This window comes from Macaca fascicularis, chromosome 5 (assembly GCF_037993035.2).
Source record: "Macaca fascicularis isolate 582-1 chromosome 5, T2T-MFA8v1.1".
Lineage (NCBI taxonomy): Eukaryota > Metazoa > Chordata > Mammalia > Primates > Cercopithecidae > Macaca > Macaca fascicularis.
In genome coordinates, this window is record NC_088379.1 from 93,052,801 (window position 1) to 93,076,597 (window position 23,797).

General features: G+C 40.6%; 1 protein-coding gene and 1 long non-coding RNA gene across 4 annotated transcripts in view; one reads left to right on the forward strand and one right to left on the reverse strand.

The window, feature by feature from the left end:
* The window catches only part of SPARCL1 (SPARC like 1), a 63,631-nt gene that overhangs the window by 22,234 nt on the left and 17,600 nt on the right, over positions 1-23,797 (reverse strand). For both annotated transcript variants that reach the window (XM_005555374.4, XM_065545234.1), the window contains one exon: positions 3,981-4,045. In XM_005555374.4, the coding sequence (XP_005555431.3) occupies positions 3,981-4,034 (54 nt within the window). In that variant the 5' untranslated portion in view covers positions 4,035-4,045. The remainder of the gene's footprint in view (positions 1-3,980; positions 4,046-23,797) is intronic.
* Positions 1-23,797, forward strand: part of LOC123573596 (uncharacterized) — a 63,276-nt gene that overhangs the window by 21,806 nt on the left and 17,673 nt on the right. Inside the window, exon 1 of one of the 2 annotated variants that reach the window (XR_010586900.2) lies at positions 5,939-6,092. The exons of the other annotated variant lie outside the window; for it this stretch is intronic. This is a non-coding gene — a long non-coding RNA (uncharacterized lncRNA). Of the gene's footprint in view, positions 1-5,938; positions 6,093-23,797 lie in introns of those variants that run through there. 2 annotated transcript variants of the gene reach the window in all.

Sequence of the window (23,797 nt, forward strand, 5' to 3'; positions counted from 1 at the left end):
ATTTATAAACTTTTAATCAATATTTGTTTGATTTCTTAACACCATTGGCCTTAACATTGATCAGGAAATCTTAATAAAAAACAATTTAAGGGCTGGTTGCGGTAGCTCACGCCTGTAATCCCAGGTCTTTGGGAGGCTGAGGTGGGCGAATCACTTGAGGTCAAGGGCAGGAGTTCATGACCAGCCTGGACAACATGGTGAAATCCCGTCTCTATTAAAATACAAAAAATTAGCTGGGCATGGTGGTGGGTGCCTGTAATCGCAGCTACTCAGGAGGCTGAGGCAGGAGAATCGCTTGAACCCTGGAGGCGGAGGTTGCAGTGAACTGAGATCATGCCATTGCACTCCAGACTGGGCAACAAGAGGGAAACTCCATCTCAAAAAAAAAGAAAAAAATTTAGAAATAATTCAAAGACTGTGTGAGACAGGGCACTAAGCCTAGTAGAAAAGGGCATGTCTGGACTATTAATTTCTATTGGAGGGATGGTCCTATTTCTAGCAAGATTGGAGACTTAGATAAAGAGCTGGGCAGTGATGCATGATGGGGCAGTTGAACAACTGAACTTGGAGGTAAGAGTCCTCCATTCAAGTCTTGCCTCTGCTATTTACTTTCTATCTGTGGTTTGACAGGTCGTTAATATTTTTTATTAATTTAAAAATATTAATAAAATTAATCACATTAACTTATTAATTAATTAACTCCAGCCTCTTGCCCAGGGTGGAATTCAGTGGTGCAGTCTAGGCTCACTGCAACCTCCGCCTCCCAGGCTGAAGCCACCCTTCCACTTCAGCCTCCCCAGTAGCTGGGACTACAGGCACCACCATGCCTGGGTGATTTTTGTATTTTTTGTAGAGATGAGTTTCACTATGTTGCCCAGGCTGGCCTCGAACTTCTGAACTCAAGCAATCTTCCTGTCTTGGCCTCCCAAAGTGCTGAGATTACAGGCATGAACCACCACGCCCGGTCAAAGTCATTAATTTCTACCCTGCCATCTCTCAAGGTGGCAAGAAATATCAAGTGAGCAGAAATATCAAAATAAGGTTATGTATAAAAAATATTTTATAAATTTTAAGGAGTTGCCCAACTGAAAACTACTATTGCTAGCACTAACCTCACACCGTGGTAGTAATATAAACTGCCCAGTATCTGAGGCAGATATTCACTGTGGATCTTTATTAGAGAGATACTCGGGACACTCAGATGGCATACCCAGGTGTAAGTATGAAACTGGGATTCTATTTGGATTAACTTTTTATTCCATTAGCAGGTCCTATAGTGCTGACTGTGTAATATAAAGAAAGCCATAGAATACAGGATTTATTTTTTAATTTTTAATTTGTTTTTTGAGACAGAGTCTTGCTCTGTTGCCCAGGCTGAAGTACAGTGGCGTGATCTCGGCTCACTGTAACCTCCACCTGCTGGGTTTAAGCGATTCTCATGCCTCAGCCTCCTGAGTAGCTGGGATTGCAGGTGCGTGCTACCATGCCATGCTAATTTTTGTGTTTATTTATTAATTATTTTTAGTAGAGACAGGGTTTCACCATGTTGGCCAGACTGGTCTTGAACTCCTGGCCTCAAGTGATCTGCCCACCTCGGCCTCCCAAAGTGCTGGGATTACAGAGAAGAGCCACGGCTTCTGGCCAAAGTACAGGATTCCTTTAGGTTTGGTTTGCTCTTTTGCTTCGTATCTCCTTTTCACCTAAGATGGGTAATTAATTTGAAAAAGTTTACAAAGAGGCCTTAAAGAAGGGGGAAAAGGAAAAAGAATGGTGGCCACTTTGGTTAAGCTGCCAACAGGGAGCATCATAGAAGGCAATGGATGGGGGAGATTTTAGGCTTATTAGTGGAGAACTGGCCACTCTCTCTGCCCCTCCATCCACCTACTGCCCAAGCAGGAAGAAATGCACACAAAAAATGGCAACTCTTTTACTTTCAGAAATATTCTGCAATTGAAATTACGTTTTATCATTATGAGCATATTTCTATTTATTTAACGTGCCCTCTGGAAATCTATTTGGAATCTCCTAACTACCCCAATCCATTTACATCTGGAGAATTCAGGCAGGCAGGGAAAATGATACAAATTTTTAATAGGTCAGTTCTATGAGAAGATACTTAGCTTTCTAGTGTTTGGCTAGGTTTACATGATATCAAATTGTCCCAGAAAGGAAACATCTGGAATGTGTCTAAATACAAGTGTGTCATTCAAACATTTGGTTCAAACTTTTTTTGTTTTTTGAGACAGAGTCTTGCTCTGTCACCCAGGCTGGAGTGCTGTTGTGCGATCTTGGCTCACTGCAGTCTCGACTCCCCTGGCTCGAGGGATCCTCCCTCCTGTGCCTCCCAAGTAGCTGGGACTACAGGCACATGCCATGGCACCTGGCCAATTTTTTTTTTTCTTTTTTGTAGAGACAAGGCCTCACTATGTTACCCAGGTTGGTCTTGAACTCCTGGGCTCAAGTGATCCTCTGGCCTTGACCTCCCAAAGTGCTGGGATTACAGGTAGGAGGCACAGTGCGTGGCCCAAAGACACTTTTTTATGTATATTTACATAATAGCAACAGCTGCAAGGACAAAGCACATTTTCAGGAGAAAATAATGGTTTTGTGGGAACTCCTTTCAGTGTTGAACATTAATTTGTCCCGATTTTGTAATTTCAGGGTGTAATGTATAATTTCAGCTGGAGTAGCTCCACACTGCTTAAGCATGATTCCTGATAGCGGTCATAAACTCTGTCTTCCGAGAACAGCTTGGTCTGGATGCCAGGGAGTTTGTTTTTGCTGACACATTTGTCAACCAGGAGCTAGCTAACAACTTATCCAAAAAGCCAGGACAGAATTTTACACCTAGAGAGGAAGGGAGGAAAGGGACAATTGAGAAATTGCTTTGTCTTTTTAAAAGAGGCTGATTCCTCCATTTGGTGAAAAAGAAAAAAAATGGCACAATCCTTTGGTTTAATGCAGGATTCCATGGATCATTTGCGGAACGTCTCCGGTGGTCATCCGTGCCATGGTTTCATTTGTTTTTTAACTTTCAGTTTGTTTTGAGTCCACTGATGCGGTTTCAAATGATCTGATGTGTGTTCAGCTGCTTTATTGCTGTGCAAATGGGGCCAGTATATCTGACCACGAAGAAGAGAATATTCTAGTCCTGCCTACTTTCAGCATACTTGCTTGGACAGCCTCCCAAGGATGAGTTAGGAGCTTGTTTATGATTACTGTATCGTTTCCTGCCTAACCCATTGGTTCCTGTTTTCATTATAGACTCTCAAAATTTTTCTCAGCCAGCATCTATTTGATCTTGAAGAAAATGCTGCTGGAGACTGTGGATATGCACCTTAATTTTTTTTTTTTTTGATGGTGTCTCGCTCTGTTGCCCAGGCTGGAGTGCAGTGGAGTGATCTTAGCTCACTGCAACCTCCACCTCCTGGGTTCAATTGATTCTTCTTGCCTCAGCCTCCCGAGTAGCTGTGATTACAGGTGCCCACCACCACACCCGGCTAATTTTTGTATTTTTTTTAGTAGAGACAGGGTTTTGCCATGTTGGCCAGGCTGGTCTTGAACTCCTAACCTCAGGTGATCCGCTCACCTTGGTCTTCAAAAGTGCTGGGATTACAGGCGTGAGCCACTGCGCCCGGTCTAAAGTCTTAGGTTTATAATAACAATGTGATGAACTTCCCTGGGAGAATTTATTTCTTCCTGTCTTGGGTATTTGGGCATATTCTATGGCTAATAAACAGATAGCCCACGCTTTCTGCTGCATATTTATTGTGTCTTGTAGAACCTGATAGTTCAAAAAAAATTTTTTTAAGTACCTTGAGTTTTCCAATTACTTGTTTATTACTTGGGCAACAAGGAATATAATTAAAATAAAAAAGATAATTTCAAACCATTATATAATAACATTTTCTTTTAAATGGAGGATTTCTAAATTAAATATTAGGAGAAAGAGATGTAATAACAGAAGAAAGGAAATTTACCGGGATTGCAGCTGCAGTTCCCAAGATACACAGGAAAAAAAGCCCAGTCTTCATGCTTTCCAGATCTGTGAACCAACAAGATAATTATCAGTGGTAGGGAAAAGTTTCCTCATGAAAAACTGAAAGCTAATCTTAGCAAATACTGAGCTTGATATTGTCCTTGGCATATAAAAGTGATTTCTATCTTTGTGGCTTAATATGTCTGAAAAGACAGATTGATAGCAGTTCTTACTCAGTTGTGTACCTGTGAAAATCACTCCCTGATTTTTTGGTCAGGCCATGTTTGGCAGAACATCTCTCTGTTTGTGACTGTACTTCTTTGAGTAAAGACGCTGTGCAGATCTCAGGTCTTAAGATTTGTGAGTATTTATAATGAAAAAAAATCACGAAATGAAGTAACGTGGTATGTCAAGTTTGAGTAAAAACACGCCGCCTGTTTAGTGGTAAAGAAACACATTCATTCAGTGAAGATTTTTAGTCATACAACACTGCACTGCCACAGAGTCATAGACCTAGAGGGCATTTATGTTCATCTAATACAGAGGTCTCTACTAGCAATCTGTGAGTTGGGGGTGGCCTTCAGATAGGTTTGGTTTGGTAGGCACTGTGCATTTTAAACCAGTATTTTATTTCATTTTATGTTATGTTATGTTATGTTATGTTATGTTATGTTATGTTATGTTATTTTTGAGACGGAGTCTGGCTCTGTCGCCCAGGCTGGAGTGCGGTGTCCGGATCTCAGCTCACTGCAAGCTCCGCCTCCCGGGTTTACGCCATTCTCCTGCCTCAGCCTCCCGAGTAGCTGGGACTACAGGCGCCCGCCACCTCGCCCGGCTAGTTTTTTGTATTTTTTTTAGTAGAGAGAGGGTTTCACCGTGTTAGCCAGGATGGTCTCCATCTCCTGACCTCATGATCCGCCCGTCTCGGCCTCCCAAAGTGCTGGGATTACAGGCTTGAGCCACCGCGCCCAGCCTAAACCAGTATTTTAAATTCCAGAGGTTTCATGTCAAAATCTAAATTTCCAGTTTCTCTTGAACCATCTAACCTCTTAGCAACAACAGGCCTTGATGACAACAGTTGGCTGCATCTGCGTTGAGACCACCCTCTGTAAGGGATGCTGGCGTTTGTGCTAGATCTCTCACTTTTGTTATTTGCCTTTCATTTGAATTTAGTTAGTTCCAAATGAACTCTTTAAGTTTAGAAATGAGACAAGTGAGGCTCAGAGAGGTTAAGTAAGTCATCTCCAGATGAACTCTGGGTCTAAGGCTTTTCCCACACACCAGTTATATTATTGTGGTTCTTGAAAGTAGTGGGCAGCCTACAGTTTTTTGCAGGGTATCCCTGAGTCTGGTGGTCTGATCTCTAACTGGGATTAAGGCTACAGTTTTTAGTATTTAATAGAGGTTTTGTGGATCTCCCAGACATACTAGATGACTCCTTTAAATTATTTTTTGCAATCATAAACACATTCACAGTTTAAAATAAGACTTTGAGGTTTATAAAGAAACTAAGCAGTTTCTTCTGCTACTTATCCCAATATTTCTACACAATATGCTTAAACGGATATTTTAAAATATATTAAATATTACTCTAGGGATTTAATATTGCAACAACTATCACTTCACACACATGCACGCACGCGCGCACAACACACACACGCACACACTTCTCTTCCTAAAATAATTTTATCACAATTCTTATTTAAATTTTTATTTAACATTCATGACAGTGTAAATGTTCTTCACAGCTGAACCAAGTAGTAGTTTCATGTGTTGAACCACACTGACGTTTCTTTTCTTGAACAATATTTTGGTTTTGTTTTGATTTAGAAATTGCCTTCCTTTTAAAGCTTTTTACATACTTTTCTGTGCACCCGTCACTTATTCTTCCTGAATTTTCCAACAAAATTAAAAATTTCCTCTTAATATGGTAACAACAATAACAACAACATAGCAACATTAACAGCCCCTTAAGGAAATCCCTCGTGTTCATTTCCCCCCTCGGAAGTCACACTCCCAGAGTCTCAGATTTCTTGCTTTCTTTGGACTGGTGTATTCCAGGCTGCTGTGCGGCTTTTCTCCTGGGGTTCATACTTGGAGTCACCACACCTTGGTAATCCCCTTTGTCTTTTTTCTTCTGTTTGATTTCTTTCTGCCTAGGTCCCATGTATTTTTTCTTTCTTAGTTTTCTCTCTCATTTTGATGAAGCACATATTCCATAAGTTTCTTGAGAAATATACACAGGAGACAGAATTTTTAAGGTACTGCATATTAGAAAAATATCTGTATTTTACCCTTTACTTGGTACATAGTTTGACTAGATATAGAATTCTAGATTGGAATGTTTTTCTCAGAATTTTTTTTAAAGCATTGGTCTATTTTCTTATAATTTCCAGTGTTGCTAGTAAGAACTCTGATGTGAGATTTTCCCCCAACGTTTTTACAAACACAGTATTTTTTTTCTTCTTTATGGATGCTTTTACATTTTCACATTTGGCCCCAGTCTTCTGAAATATTACCATCTCTGCCTTAGTTTGGATACTTTTACATTTACTTTAGAAACTCATTAGGCCCTTTGAATTTGGAAATTTACGTATTTCTGTTCTGGGGAGCATTTCATGTGTTAGTTCTTTAATGATTTTTGCCCTTCTATTTTTTGTCTTTTCTTTCTGGAATTTATATTAGTTAAATATCAGAATTCTGGGATTGATTCTCCGATTTCAAATCATTTTTGCTCTTCTCTTCAATAGTGTGTCCATCATTCTGGGAAACTTTCTCAATGTTACCTTACATCTCTCCCATTGATTTTTTTTTTTTTTTTCTAGAGATAGGGTTTCACCATGTTGCCCAGGCTGGTCTCAAACTCCTGAGCTCAAAGTGATCTGCCCACCTCAGCCCCTCAAAGTGCTAGGATTACGGGGATGAGCCACTGTGCCTGGCCTCTCTTATTGATTAAAAAATTATATTCATATACTTCATTTTCTTTTTAAATTTTATTTTTAAATTGACAAATAATAATTTTACATATTCATGAGGTACATAGTGACGTTTCACTACATATAATGTATAGTGATCAGATAAGGATAATTAGCATATCCATCACCTCAAACAGTTATTATTTCTTTGTATTGGGAACAGTGTCCTCTTTCTAGCTATTTGAAATATATAATATCCTACAGTGGTATAGAGCACTAGAACTTATTCCTCCTATTAGCTATAGTTTTATGTCCTTTAGCAAATATCTCCGTATTCCTTTCTTCCCCTCACCCTTCCCAGCCTCAAGTATCCTCTGTTCTACTTCTTACTTCTATGACATCAACTTTTTTCGCTTTCACATGAGTGAGAATATGCTTATATACTGTTAATTTTTTATTTCTTGTTGGCTTCTCTTTTTAATATTGTCCTTTATTAGTGTGACATATGTTCTTGTCTCCTTGAGGATATTAATCAAATATTTTGAAAATTTCCTCTGCATCCTGCATTTTCTGTTTTCTTCTTGTTCCTTTTTTTTTTCCCCAGTTAGTTTGTTTTGATCTTTGTTTTTCATGTTGAAAGCTTTTCTCTAATATTTGACATATTTGGCTGTCCATTAATACTTAGCAGTGAGTCACTAGAAAGCCAATTAGAACTTTATGGACAGGGCTTGGAGGGCTCCCAAAGAACAGTTCCGTGGAGCATTGGAGGGTTCCAAGGAGCAGGAATCTGACAGTCTCGATGGGGCACCCCAAAGGTCATTCTCAGATATTTTAGGGAGATTTTCTTTTCTCTAGAGGAGAAATTCCTACCTCTTACCTTGGGAAGCAAATATAAACCTGGTTGCTAGCATTCTGTGAGATGAGTGAAGAGACTGGAGTTCTCAGTGCACACACTGATTTTTCACTTAGCCCTAGGTTTCTGTATGGCTCCACCTGCCACCTGACATTGTGCTTACCCTGAGTACAGAGCCAGAGGATAAGCTTTTTCCTGCTTGTGTTGAAACATGGAAGTCCTCTGCCTGTGCAGGCAGGAGGAAGGATCTTGAATCTAAGAGTTAATCTGATAGGCTTTCAACCAATACTCCAGATTTCAGCCTCTATCCTCACCTTGCCTTTCAAGTCACCTGGTGCCTCCAATTCTGGAAACTTGCATGGGTTCTTCGGTGTGAATGGCTTCCTTCTTTGTCTATGGCATCCTTCTCTGCAGACTCTTAGGTTTAAGCTTTCCCGGTTCTAAGTCAGTCTTCCATCTTCTAAAGATGTGTTGACACTTTTCTTCTTTGTCTCCTCTTCTTTTATCTTAGTCACTGTGAGTCTATATTATTACTATTCTTTTCCTATCATTATTCTGGAATTTTAGCAGGGAGTGGCAACATATGTATATGTTTCATCTCCATTTAACAACAGATGACTTCCATTTCTTTTTTTTTTTTTTTTTTTAACTGGAAAGAATTATATTTTATTGCAGTTTATAAAAAGGAAAACTTGTAATTTTGTTTTTGGAGTTAAGAAAATAATCTAGCAATCCAGGCCAAATAAGACATTCTTAGAGAACGAGGGTCTTAGTATGATTAAATTTTTTGGCTTCACTGATCATATTGAATTTTATTCTTTCAATTATTGCATAAGAAGAAGAAATTCACATAGTTGCTTAGGGGTGGAAATATATTTTTTTTATTTTTTATTTATTTATTTATTTATTTTTTAAAATTTATTTATTATTATTATACTTTAAGTTGTAGGGTACATGTGCATAACGTGCAGGTTTGTTACATATGTATACTTGTGCCATGGTGGTGTGCTGCACCCATCAACTCGTCATTTACATCAGGTATAACTCCCAATGCAATCCCTCCCCCCTCCCCCCTCCCCATGATAGGCCCCTGTGTGTGATGTTCCCCTTCCTGAGTCCAAGTGATTGTTCAGTTCCCACCTATGAGTGAGAACATGTGGTGTTTGGTTTTCTGTTCTTGTGATAGTTTGCTAAGAATGATGGTTTCCAGCTGCATCCATGTCCCTACAAAGGACACAAACTCATCCTTTTTGATGGCTGCATAGTATTCCATGGTGTATATGTGCCACATTTTCTTAATCCAATCTGTCACTGATGGACATTTGGGTTGATTCCAAGTCTTTGCTATTGTGAATAGTGCTGCAATAAACATACGTGTGCATGTGTCTTTATAGCAGCATAATTTATAATCCTTTGGGTATATACCCAGTAATGGGATGGCTGGGTCATATGGTACATCTAGTTCTAGATCCTTGAGGAATCGCCATACTGTTTTCCATAATGGTTGAACTAGTTTACAATCCCACCAACAGTGTAAAATTGTTCCTATTTCTCCACATCCTCTCCAGCACCTGTTGTTTCCTGACTTTTTAATGATCGCCATTCTAACTGGTGTGAGATGGTATCTCATTGTGGTTTTGATTTGCATTTCTCTGATGGCCAGTGATGATGAGCATTTTTTCATGTGTCTGTTGGCTGTATGAATGTCTTCTTTTGTGAAATGTCTGTTCATATCCTTTGCCCACTTTTTGATGGGGTTGTTTGTTTTTTTCTTGTAAATTTGTTTGAGTTCTTTGTAGGTTCTGGATATTAGCCCTTTGTCAGATGAGTAAATTGCAAAAATTTTCTCCCATTCTGTAGGTTGCCTGTTCACTCTGATGGTAGTTTCTTTTGCTGTGCAGAAGCTCTTTAGTTTAATGAAATCCCATTTGTCAATTTTGGCTTTTGCTGCCGTTGCTTTTGGTGTTTTAGACATGAAGTCTTTGCCCATGCCTATGTCCTGAATGTTACTACCTAGGTTTTCCTCTAGGATTTTTATGGTATTAGGTCTAACATTTAAGTCTCTAATCCATCTTGAATTAATTTTCGTATAAGGAGTAAGGAAAGGATCCAGTTTCAGCTTTCTACTTATGGCTAGCCAATTTTCCCAGCACCATTTATTAAATAGGGAATCCTTTCCCCATTTCTTGTTTCTCTCAGGTTTGTCAAAGATCAGATGGCTGTAGATGTGTGGTATTATTTCTAAGGACTCTGTTCTGTTCCATTGGTCTATATCTCTGTTTTGGTACCAGTACCATGCTGTTTTGGTTACTGTAGCCTTGTAGTATAGTTTGAAGTCAGGTAGCGTGATGCCTCCAGCTTTGTTCTTTTGACTTAGGATTGTCTTGGAGATGCGGGCTCTTTTTTGGTTCCATATGAACTTTAAAGCAGTTTTTTCCAATTCTGTGAAGAAACTCATTGGTAGCTTGATGGGGATGGCATTGAATCTATAAATTACCTTGGGCAGTATGGCCATTTTCACGATATTGATTCTTCCTATCCATGAGCATGGTATGTTCTTCCATTTGTTTGTGTCCTCTTTGATTTCACTGAGCAGTGGTTTGTAGTTCTCCTTGAAGAGGTCCTTTACATCCCTTGTAAGTTGGATTCCTAGGTATTTGATTCTCTTTGAAGCAATTGTGAATGGAAGTTCATTCCTGATTTGGCTCTCTGTTTGTCTGTTACTGGTGTATAAGAATGCTTGTGATTTTTGCACATTAATTTTGTATCCTGAGACTTTGCTGAAGTTGCTTATCAGCTTAAGGAGATTTTGGGCTGAGACAATGGAGTTTTCTAAATATACAATCATGTCATCTGCAAACAGGGACAGTTTGACTTCTTCTTTTCCTAACTGAATACCCTTGATTTCTTTCTCTTGCCTAATTGCCCTAGCCAGAACTTCCAACACTATGTTGAATAGGAGTGGTGAGAGAGGGCATCCCTGTCTTGTGCCAGTTTTCAAAGGGAATTTTTCCAGTTTTTGCCCATTCAGTATGATATTGGCTGTGGGTTTGTCATAAATAGCTCTTATTATTTTGAGGTACGTTCCATCAATACCGAATTTATTGAGCGTTTTTAGCATGAAGGGCTGTTGAATTTTGTCAAAAGCCTTTTCTGCATCTATTGAGATAATCATGTGGTTCTTGTCTTTGGTTCTGTTTATATGCTGGATTATGTTTATTGATTTGTGAATGTTGAACCAGCCTTGCATCCCAGGGATGAAGCCCACTTGATCATGGTGGATAAGCTTTTTGATGTGTTGCTGAATCCGGTTTGCCAGTATTTTATTGAGGATTTTTGCATCGATGTTCATCAGGGATATTGGTCTAAAATTCTCTTTTTTTGTTGTGTCTCTGCCAGGCTTTGGTATCAGGATGATGTTGGCCTCATAAAATGAGTTAGGGAGGATTCCCTCTTTTTCTATTGATTGGAATGGTTTCAGAAGGAATGGTACCAACTCCTCCTTGTACCTCTGGTAGAATTCAGCTGTGAATCCATCTGGTCCTGGACTTTTTTTGGTTGGTAGGCTATTAATTATTGCCTCAATTTCAGAGCCTGCTATTGGTCTATTCAGGGATTCAACTTCTTCCTGGTTTAGTCTTGGAAGAGTGTAAGTGTCCAGGAAATTATCCATTTCTTCTAGATTTTCCAGTTTATTTGCATAGAGGTGTTTATAGTATTCTCTGATGGTAGTTTGTATTTCTGTGGGGTCGGTGGTGATATCCCCTTTATCATTTTTAATTGCGTCGATTTGATTCTTCTCTCTTTTCTTCTTTATTAGTCTTGCTAGTGGTCTGTCAATTTTGTTGATCTTTTCAAAAAACCAACTCCTGGATTCATTGATTTTTTGGAGAGTTTTTTGTGTCTCTATCTCCTTCAGTTCTGCTCTGATCTTAGTTATTTCTAGCCTTCTGCTAGCTTTCGAATGTGTTTGCTCTTGCTTCTCTAGTTCTTTTAATTGCGATGTTAGAGTGTCAATTTTAGATCTTTCCTGCTTTCTCTTGTGGGCATTTAGTGCTATAAATTTCCCTCTACACACTGCTTTAAATGTGTCCCAGAGATTCTGGTATGTTGTATCTTTGTTCTCATTGGTTTCAAAGAACATCTTTATTTCTGCCTTCATTTCGTTATGTACCCAGTAGTCATTCAGGAGCAGGTTGTTCAGTTTCCATGTAGTTGAGCGGTTTTGATTGAGTTTCTTAGTCCTGAGTTCTAGTTTGATTGCACTGTGGTCTGAGAGACAGTTTGTTATAATTTCTGTTCTTGTACATTTGCTGAGGAGTGCTTTACTTCCAATTACGTGGTCGATTTTGGAGTAAGTGCGATGTGGTGCTGAGAAGAATGTATATTCTGTTGATTTGGGGTGGAGAGTTCTATAGATGTCTATTAGGTCTGCTTGCTGCAGAGATGAGTTCAATTCCTGGATATCCTTGTTAACTTTCTGTCTCGTTGATCTGTCTAATGTTGACAGTGGAGTGTTGAAGTCTCCCATTATTATTATATGGGAGTCTAAGTCTCTTTGTAAGTCTCTAAGGACTTGCTTTATGAATCTGGGTGCTCCTGTATTGGGTGCATATATATTTAGGATAGTTAGCTCTTCTTGTTGAATTGATCCCTTTACCATTATGTAATGGCCTTCTTTGTCTCTTTTGATCTTTGATGGTTTAAAGTCTGTTTTATCAGAGACTAGTATTGCAACCCCCACTTTTTTTTGTTCTCCATTTGCTTGGTAAATCTTCCTCCATCCCTTTATTTTGAGCCTATGTATGTCTCTGCGTGTGAGATGGGTCTCCTGAATACAGCAGACTGATGGGTCTTGACTCTTTATCCAGTTTGCCAGTCTGTGTCTTTTAATTGGAGCATTTAGTCCATTTACATTTAAGGTTAAGATTGTTATGTGTGAACTTGATCCTGCCATTATGATATTAACTGGTTATTTTGCTCGTTAGTTGATGCAGTTTCTTCCTAGCCTCGATGGTCTTTACATTTTGGCATGTTTTTGCAATGGCTGGTACCAGTTGTTCCTTTCCATGTTGAGTGCTTCCTTCAGGGTCTCTTGTAAGGCAGGCCTAGTGGTGACAAAATCTCTAAGCATTTGCTTATCTGTAAAGGATTTTATTTCTCCTTCACTTATGAAACTTAGTTTGGCTGGATATGAAATTCTGGGTTTAAAATTCTTTTCTTTAAGAATGTTGAATATTGGCCCCCACTCTCTTCTGGCTTGGAGAGTTTCTGCCGAGAGATCTGCTGTTAGTCTGATGGGCTTCCCTTTGTGGGTAACCCGACCTTTCTCTCTGGCTGCCCTTAAGATTTTTTCCTTCATTTCAACTTTGGTGAATCTGGCAATTATGTGTCTTGGAGTTGCTCTTCTCGAGGAGTATCTTTGTGGCGTTCTCTGTATTTCCTGGATTTGAATGTTGGCCTGCCCTACTAGGTTGGGGAAGTTCTCCTGGATGATATCCTGAAGAGTGTTTTCCAACTTGGTTCCATTTTCCCCCTCACTTTCAGGCACCCCAATCAGACGTAGATTTGGTCTTTTTACATAATCCCATACTTCTTGCAGGCTTTGTTCATTTCTTATTCTTCTTTTTTCTTTTGGTTTCTCTTCTCGCTTCATTTCATTCATTTGATCCTCAATCGCAGATACTCTTTCTTCCAGTTGATCGAGTCGGTTACTGAAGCTTGTGCATTTGTCACGTATTTCTCGTGTCATGGTTTTCATCTCTTTCATTTCGTTTATGACCTTCTCTGCATTAATTACTCTAGCCATCAATTCTTCCACTTTTTTTTCAAGATTTTTAGTTTCTTTGTGCTGGGTACATAATTCCTCCTTTAGCTCTGAGAAATTTGATGGACTGAAGCCTTCTTCTCTCATCTCGTCAAAGTCATTCTCCGTCCAGCTTTGATCCGTTGCTGGCGATGAGCTGTGCTCCTTTGCCGGGGGAGATGCCCTCTTATTTTTTGAAATTCCAGCTTTTCTGCCCTGCTTTTCCCCATCTTTGTGGTTTTATCTGCCTCTGGTCTTTGATGCTGGTGATGTACTGATGGGGTTTTGGTGTAGGTGTCCTTCCTGTTTGATAGTTTTCCTTCTAACAGTCAGGACCCTCAGCTGTAGGTCTGTTGGAGATTGCTTGAGGTCCACTCCAGATCCTGTTTGCCTGGGTATCAGCAGCAGAGGCTGCAGAAGATAGAATATTTCTGAACAGCGAGTGTACCTGTCTGATTCTTGCTTTGGAAGCTTCCTCTCAGGGGTGTACTCCACCCTGTGAGGTGTGGGGTGTCAGACTGCCCCTAGTGGGGGATGTCTCCCAGTTAGGCTACTCAGGGGTCAGGGACCCACTTGAGCAGGGAGTCTGTCCCTTCTCAGATCTCAACCTCCGTGTTGGGAGATCCACTGCTCTCTTCAAAGCTGTCAGACAGAGTCGTTTGCGTCTGCAGAGGTTTCGGCTGTGTTTGTTATTGCCCTGTCCCCAGAGGTGGAGTCTACAGAGACAGGCAGGTTTCCTTGAGCTGCTGTGAGCTCCACCCAGCTCGAGCTTCCCAGCAGCTTTGTTTACCTACTTAAGCCTCAGCAATGGCGGGCGCCCCTCCCCCAGCCTCACTGCTGCCTTGCCGGTAGATCACAGACTGCTGTGCTAGCAATGAGGGAGGCTCCGTGGGTGTGGGACCCTCCCGGCCAGGTGTGGGATATGATATCCTGGTGTGCCTGTTTGCTTAAAGCGCAGTATTTGGGTGGGAGTTACCCGATTTTCCAGGTGTTGTGTGTCTCAGTTCCCCTGGCTAGGAAAAGGGATTCCCTTCCCCCTTGCGCTTCCCAGGTGAGGCAATGCCTCGCCCTGCTTCAGCTCTCGCTGGTCGGGCTGCAGCAGCTGACCAGCACCGATCGTCCGGCACTCCCCAGTGAGATGAACCCAGTACCTCAGTTGAAAATGCAGAAATCACTGGTCTTCTGTGTCGCTCGTGCTGGGAGTTGGAGACTGGAGCTGTTCCTATTCGGCCATCTTGCTCCGCCCCCCCCCGATGACTTCCATTTCATATTTTCTTCATATTCTCCTTATTTTCCTCCATCATTATCATCATCATTTTTGGTGTGGCACATAGGAATTCCTATGAGTCTTTGGTTCTAACTCAGCAAATGAAGGTCCCCCCCAACTTTTTTTTTGAGACAGAGTCTCACTCTGTTGCCCAAGCTGGAGTGCAATGGTGCAATCTCGGTTCACTATAACCTCCGCCTCCCAGGCTCAAGTGATTTTCATGCCTCAGCCTCCCAAGTAGCTGGAATTACTGGCATGTGCCACCATGACTGGCTAATTTTTGTATTTTTAGTAGAGACGGGGGTTTCACCATGTTGTCCAGGCTGGTCTTGAACTCCTGGCCTCAAGTGATCCACCTGCCTCGGCCTCCCAAAGTAGCAGCAAATGAAGTTTCTATTGAAGAAAACGGGGCAATAGCATAGGCTTCCTCATCATGTTAGGAACAAGAACACATTTTTACCTATCTCACTATTCAAATAACACAGGGTGGGCCACCTGTACCAGGCAACAGTGAGTTGGAAGAATGGAGAGTAAAGCTGCACATAGAAAGTGGTTTGGGATTGTGTGTGTGTGTGTGTGTGTGTGTGTGGTGGGGTAGGGGGTGGGAGGGTTGAATCAGTGGTGTGGGGAGAAACTTAAATCATTTATAACCTTAAATAAACTAGTCTGGACTAATCAAGTCCCAGTTTTAATGAAAATGACATGTACTTGGAGACTCAAGTATAATTCCTCTAAATTATCCCTCTGAAAATGACTCCATATAACAAGGAGAAATTTAGAATATTAACAATGGAATGCATGTTTACTTTATTTAGAAAGGGTAATGGCATATAAAATATACTTGAAATTTCTATTGCCATAGTGCTTTGGCTTTACCAAATAAATTTACAAATGGGATATTACCTTATTTGATCTTTACAACAACCCCAGGATGTGGCAGATGAAGAACAGGCCTAGAAAGCCTACAGTGTGACATGCTGGAGGTCACTGACTCTGTAGAAGGGGAGCTGGGATTGAAGCTAGATTTCCTGGCTCCTAGTCCAGCTTTTTTCTAGCTATTTTGAAAATTCTCCATTTTACCTCTTACAGAAAAGGTGTAAGGAAGGGGGGCAAAAACTAAAAAAATCCCAAAACAAACAAACAAAAAAACACCACTGGGACGAATTGAGATTTCACTTTGAGTTTGAGTTTTTAAAGAAAAAGTTCCAAACATTTTAAGTAGTAAGATGGTACGTACTTGGCAAAATGCACTTCCTTGTGTTGAAGGAAAAAGCTTATCTTAGAAGGTTGGTTGGATTACTTGATATCAAAAGTTTCTTTAAATAAAATCTCTTATGGTCTAAACAAGGCAAAAAGTATAGGAATTCAATTTTCAATGAAAGAAAAATGTATTTAAGTAAAAACATGGAACAACCTCTCCCCGCTGCCCCAAACTCTAATACATTGAAAAACACCTTACAACGAGAAAAGCATTAAACTGTCAGGAGAGCTGGATTCTGTCTCTAGCAGTGTCCCTGACTGCCAGGAGACCTTGGGAAAGTCACTTGCCCTTTCTTAGATACAGTTTTCTCAAGTGATGAACCATGAAGAGTGAGACCTAGATGATCCTCTAGCCCTAAAGGATTCTAAAATTGAAAATAATTCCATTAATTTTATGAACCCTAAATTGCTGCTATCTTTTCCCTTTAAACTACTAAACCCACTAACATATATTCCATGATTTTTATTGTATTAAAATAAAATATTTTATATATAGTAATTCATGCTTAAAGTAAATATATAGACTCTATTATCGATGATAATTTAAAACATTCTATCCTGTTAGTGAATGCTAATTGCAAATAATCATTGAAAAATGCAGTTTCTTTCCTCTACATTTTAAAATCAACATTTACTTATTTATTCATTTATTCCATAAATATTTATTAGATTTGTGGAACTATAGTCACTTATATTTTATTTTATTTATTTATTTTTATTTTTGAGACAGAGTCTGGCTCTGTTGCTCAGGCTGGAGTGTAATTGCAATCATAGCTCACTGCAGCCTCTGACTCCTGGGCTCAGGTCATCCTCCTGCCTCAGACTCTGAAGTAGCTGGGGACATAGGTGCACACTACTATGCTCGGCTAATTGTTTGTATTTTTTTGTAGAGATGGGGTCTTGTCACGTTGCCGAGGCTGGTCTCAAACCTCTGACCTCAAGCATTCCTCCTACCTCAGCTTCCCAAAGTGCTGGGATTACAGAGATGAGCCACTGTGTCTAGCCTTATGTTTTAGATCAGTATGTTATTACTATTCTACTGTTTTTGAAAACTATAGAAATACAAAATAGTATGATTTAGTGCAGGGTTTCTTTACATTGGCACTATTAACATTTTGGCTTGATGATTCTTTGTTGCGGGAGGCTGTCCTGTGCATTGTAGGATGCGTAGCAGCATTCCTGGTCTCTGCCCATTAGATGTCAGTAGCGAGCCCCCATCCCCCACCAGCTAGGGACAACCAAAAATGTCTCCAGACATTGCCAAATGTTCCATGGGGGGCAAAATCGCCCTGATTGAGAACCATTGGTTTAGTGGAAGCAGAATGGTGCTTTCAGATTAGAGAGATATGCATTTGAAGTCTGGAGCAACATTTGCCATCTATAAGATCTTTGGCAAGTTACTTAGCCCTCTAAGCCTCAGATTCCCCATCTAAAAATGGGGATAACATCTGCCATGGTTAATTTTATATGTCAACGTGACTAGACCATGGGATGCCCAGATATCTACTTAGACATTATTCCTGCCTGTGCCTCTGAGGGTGTGTTCTGAAGAAATTAGCATTTGAATTGGTAGACAGAATAAAACAGATTGCTGTACCCAATGTGAGTGGGCATAATTCAATCCATTGGGGACCTGAACAGAACAAAAAGGCAGGGGAAGGAAGAATTCCTTCTCTCTCTCTGCCTATCTGTTTGAGTTGGGACATTGATATTCTGCCATGGGACTGGGACTTAACACCATCAGCCCTCCAATTCTTAGGACTTCAGACTTGGACTAGAACTCACATCTTTGGTTCTCAGGTCTTCAGACTTGAATGGGAACTATACAATTGGCTCTCCTGGTTTTCCAATTTGCTGACTGCAGATCTTGGGACTGGCTCCATTAATGTGAACTAAGTCCTCATTATCTATATCTATCTACCTACCTACCTACCTACCTACCTACCTACCTACCTATCTCCTATTGATTCTGTTTCTCTGGAGAACCTTGACTAATAAAACATCTAATTCAGTTTTGTGAGAGTTAGAAGAAATGATACCTGTAAATCTGCCTGATACCTAGGAGATGCTCAATAAATTTTAATTCTTTTTTCTCTCATCTTCCAGATAAGTTAAGTTGTAATTATTGAATAAACAACCTAGATTCTCAGAAAATAATGTAATTTAAGTTTTGCTGTGAGGTCAGAAAAATTGTCCAGTAGAACATTAAAGTCCATTCTGGCCACACATTTAGGCTCCTTTTAATGCCAGGAGTGTTTCTGACATTCACCACACACAACAATGGAATTAGGCACATGGAATGCTACCCTATTTTCTTACAAATGGTACAACTTAAAGGGGAAGCAAGAATTAACAAAAGTGTTGTGCGTCATAAGGCTCATTTCTTTTTGACTTTGTTTGTTGCAGCAACATGCACAGCTAATTAAATTTGAGAAAATATTTATCTTTTAATCTGTCCGCATGATCTCACAAGTTCCCTTCATTTCCCTAAATCTAAATGTAGCTGAATGAATCAAAAGGAAAGAATGTCCAGTTGGTGAGGGCATGGATCACTCATTCATTTCTTTAAATTCATTCATTGAGTGCTTACTAGACACTGCCTAAGTACTGGGACATATAGTTTCTGTCTTAAGAGTTTCTGCATGTGGAAAATCTCAAATTGCTTTTCCTCTGGTCTCACACCACACTACCATCAACACAGAAGACTTCTGTGACCAAATGTGGAAGATTTTTCGTCATCAACATGCAAGCAATCAACTCTGCAGCAGGCACCAGCTGAGTGTCTTCCAAATGAATTCTGACACTGTGTAACTGGAGATAGCGTCAGATCCCACAGGTTGAGGGCTCAGTCTCACAAGACATCTTCCCTTTCCCAGATACCAGTCACAAGATCAGGCCTCCAGAACTTCGGACTGACTGGTTTCAAGTTGGGCTTCCATGACTCCCTCTTTGGGTTCGATTAATTTGCTAGAGTGGGTCACAGAACTCAGGGAAACACCTACTTGGGTTTACTGGTTTATAATAAAGGATATTACAAAGGATACAAATGAAGAGATGCAAAGGGCAAGGTATGGGGGAAGGGGCACAGAGATTCCAAGCCCTCCCCAGAACACACCCTCTAGGAACCTCCACAGGTTCAGTTATCTTGTAATGTCTTCAAACCTTGCCCCCTTGGGCCTTTTATGGAGACTTCATAAAAGGATAGGCACCACTGGCCACCACATAGAAATGTGTTTAGACAAAAAGGGTATGCTTTAGTCCTCAAAGGCTGAGTAGGGAAACCCAGCAAGGCCCATCTGTTCAGTTTCTTTTTGGCCTCTTTTTTTTTTTCCTTTGAGGTGGGTCTCACTCTGACTGTGAGGCCGGAGTGCAGTGGTGTGATTTCGACCTCCTGGGCCCAAGCGTGCTCCCATCTCAACCTCCCAAGTAGTTGGGGTTACAGGCGATTGCCTCCACACTTGGGTAATTAATTTTTTTTTTTTCCTGTAGAGACAGGATCTCCCTATGTTGCCCAGGCTGGTCTTGAACTCCTGGGTTCAAACGATTCTCCCACCTTGGCCTCCCAAAGTGCTGAGATTACAGGCATGAGTCACTGTGCTGGGTCTCTTCTTGGCCTCTCTGTGCAACATTCCTTCCTCCAGAATATGGAGCAGAACCCCTTCTGAAATGGGGGTCTTATGACCTACAATCTCACAAGGTAGGTAAAGGCAGGGGAAGATTAGAGTCCTGCCTTGGGGAGAAAAAGTAGCAGGTAAAAAAATAGAAGATTAGAGAGAGAGATCCTGTTATTCTGAGGTCCACTTATGAGGCCTAAAGTGCACCAACATTATAACATTATAACAAGGTCTATGGGAGTTATGAGACAGGAACCATGGATGAAACATATATATGTGTGTATAGATACATATATGTATATAATGTATATATGTATATAGATAAATGTATACATATATAGATACATGTATATACGTATATAGATACGATACATATATACATATTAATATACATATATATATATACTGTATATGTGTACCTGGAGATAGTGTCAGATCCCACAGGTTGAGGGTTATATGTATACTATATATGTATCTATATACTTATATACATGTATCTACATATGTATTATATACACGTATCTATATATGTATCTATATACTAATAATGTATCTATAAATATATAACATATTTATATAAAATCATATAGTGTAATGTGATGATTACATACATAATGCAATGGAAAGAGAGATTGGAAGCATTTTTAAGTTAGGTAGTTAATAATAGCTAACTTTACTATGTCCTAAGTGCTTAAGTTCTAGGCAGTACTCTAAGAACTTTGCACACACATATTCTTTAAATCTTCTGAACAATTCTATAAGGTAAGCACATTATTGTAATCATTTCACTAGTAAGGAAACTCAGGCATAAAGATCAAGTAACTTTTTCAAGGTTACACAGCTAAGAAGTGGCAGAGCAGATATTTAACAATTCTGTTTGATTTCGGGTCTGTGTTCTTAACTACAGTGTTCTTAACTACTGCATACAGATGACGTCCAGAGAAGGTAATTCTTGATCTGAGATTTGAAAACTAATAAACAGTAGTTAGCTGTATGAAGGATGAGAAGTGTACTCTACAGGGTGGCAGGCAGCAGATGAGTGAAGTTGCAGAAGCATCGAGTCTCCAGGATGTTAATATTTGGGTCTCTAGACTGTCAATAGGGGAAGTGGGCTGCAGTAGACAAGGCTCAAAAGCAAGCAGATAGCCATATTGTAAAAGTCATAGTGCATTAAAAAAAAATTAAAAATTCCAGCCATAAAGCTATAGGGACCCAAATAATTATTGTAAGTGTGTATGTGTGTGCATGCATGTGTGTATGTCTCTGTGTGTGTGCACACATTTGTGGACAGGGGTGATGATATAACCAGATTTGCATGTGTGACAGCTGTGTGGAGGACAGACCCGTAGCATGACCTGTGAGAGACAATTGTAACATCAAGGTGAGGTGGTCAGAGCCTTACATTTTGGCTGTGGTCTTGGGAGTGGAGAAAAGAGGGATAGATCCAGGCTGTACTGGTTTGTGAGAGCTGTTTGTTACATTTCAAGAATTTTTTGAGTTGGTTGTTAAAGCCATCAATTAAAAATTAAATTACATACATGTATAATTAAATTAATTATATTAAAAACGAAAGTAAATAGTAAAAACTCATCACTTCATAATTATTTTACTATTATCTACTCTTTTGAGGTTTTTTACATCTATTATATCTGTTGGTGGAAATGCCATATGTGTTCTGCATGTCTCTTCCTGATACTGTTCAGTGATGTCACATTAGTAGCTTAAAATCAATAGCAACAGGAGGCAGAGAAACTGTAGGCATACAGGGGCGGGTCCCTGGCCAAATCCCACCTTCAAGCCGAAAAGCCTGAAACCCGCAGCCCAAAGTAAAAACTTCCATTCTCTCCCGATTGGTTCTTTCTGAAAAATGTCTTTTTACCAATAGAATATTGCCTTTTCCAAAACTACCTATGGCCTGCCCTGTCCCCATCCTGTGCCTATAAAGACCCCAGAACTCAGCCAGGAGAGGGAAGAAGCAGCTAGATGTCGGGAAGAAGCGCCTGGACATAGGAGAGAGGTGACTTGATTCAGAGGAGAGGGATCTTCCCTTTCTATTCCCTTTCCAGCTCCCCTGTCCACTGAGAGCCGCTTTCATCACTGAAAAAAAAACCAAACAAATCTCCACATTAACTATCCTTCAATTCATCTGTGTGACCTCTGTGTGACCTCATTCCTCTTGGGCACTGGACAAGAACTCAGACACACTACGTGCAGGTACCCAAAAAGGCGGTCGCACTGGCCCTTTGCCCTTGCTGGTGGAAGGCAGCTGCCCCACATGATGAGGCAAACGGCTCACTGAGCTGATAACACACTGCTGTCTGCGACAGTGGAGCTAAAAGAGTATGGTTACATGCCGTCTGGGCTTGGGTGGCAGGTGCCCACACCTGGACGCTGGTGAGGGGCCCACATGGAGTTTGCTCCTGCTGGTGCCAAAGTGGCCAGTTCCTGCCCTCGCTTGCTCAGGTTCCTGCACTCATTCACTTGCGCGATCCTTCCTGCAAGGGATTGAGCAGGGCGGGCTGAGTAAACAAGGAAACCCTGCTGTGAGTTCCATGAAGGGGTCATGAAAATATCCTGCATCAAAATCATTTGTGGTGGGAGGATCAATCACACCATGAAAACCATCAAGTGTCAGCCACCTCTACCTCTCTCAGAGAATGGGTTTTTCATTTACCAAAACACAACTGGATAGTTCTAAGAAATAATTAAAAAAAAAACAACAGATAAAACTTAATGACGAATTAGATATTGTAGGAATATGAGAAGGAAAAGTCTTGAGTTATCACATTTCTAATTTGAGCAACTTAGTAAATGGTGGTATTAATTACCAAGGTGAAAGATTATAGGAGGAAGGTTTGGTTTTAGAAGAAAGATAGTGAATTAGTTTTGGGCTTGTTGAATTTGAGTAGAGATATCTAGTAGATACTTGGGTAAATAGGTCTGGAGGTAAGCATGGAGTTTGGGGTTACAGATGTAGTTTGGATGCTGTAGCATGAGCAGTTATTCAACCAGTTGAGCAGAGAGCTGGAGCCAGAACCCTGGGGAGTGAAGATCATTAGGCACCATCAGAGGATGGGAACAGCTAAAGATACAAATAGTGAGAGAAACAAGAGTCACATGAGAAAAGGGAAGTGTTAAATGTCACAGAGAGTTCAAAGCAAACAAAGTCAGGAAATTATCCATTGCCTCTGGAAGTGCAGAGGTTATTGAGGAGCTCAGGGAGAGCCGTTTTGTGGCCATGGTGTCGTGGTGTCGCTGGATGCCAGCCTGCAGTGATTGGAGAGTGAACAGGCAGTGATGAAGTGAGGACAGTTAGTGTAGACCACTCTAAAAATGATTGGCTGTGCAAAGGAGAGTAAGGTAGTAGCTTAAAGGGAATGTGCAGTTACAGGAAATTTATATTTGTATTTGAATGTGATCATTCCGATTCCCTTCCGTTCCCTTCCCTTCCGTTCCCTTCCCCTCCCTGCCCTTCTTCCCTTCCCTTCCCCTCCCTTCTTCCCTCCTTCCCTCCTTCCCTCCTTCCCTTCCCTCCTTTCCCTTCCTTTCCTTTTCTCCTTTCCTTTCCTTTCCTCTGTCTTTTTTTTTTTTTTTGAGACAGAGTCTCACTCTGTTTTCCAGGCTGGAATGCAGTGGCGTGATCCAGGCTCACTGCAACCTCCGCCTCTTGGGTTCAAGCGATTCTCATGCCTCAGCCTCCTGAGTAGCTGGGATTACAGGCATGTGCCACCAAACCCAGCTAATTTTTTGTATTTTTAGTAGAGATGAGGTTTCACCATGTTGGTCAGGCTGGTCTCAAACTCCTGACCTCAGGTGATCCACCTGCTTCAGCCCCTTAAAATTACTGGGATTACAGGCATGAGCCACCGTGCCTGGCCCCAGATTTCCCTTCTATGCTGGGCAGGTAAATAAGGAAAAATTGAAGATAAAGGGTAAGAGAGGAGATATGGTAAACAATGATGACCCCCAGTAAACCGCAACTTCTGGGCTTCATTTCCCTATGACATGGGCCTTAACATTGCTTTGACCAATGTGACATTAGCAAACATGATGCCAGCAGAAACTTGGTAAACCTTTGCACATTGGAGTTTTTCCTCTGGGTG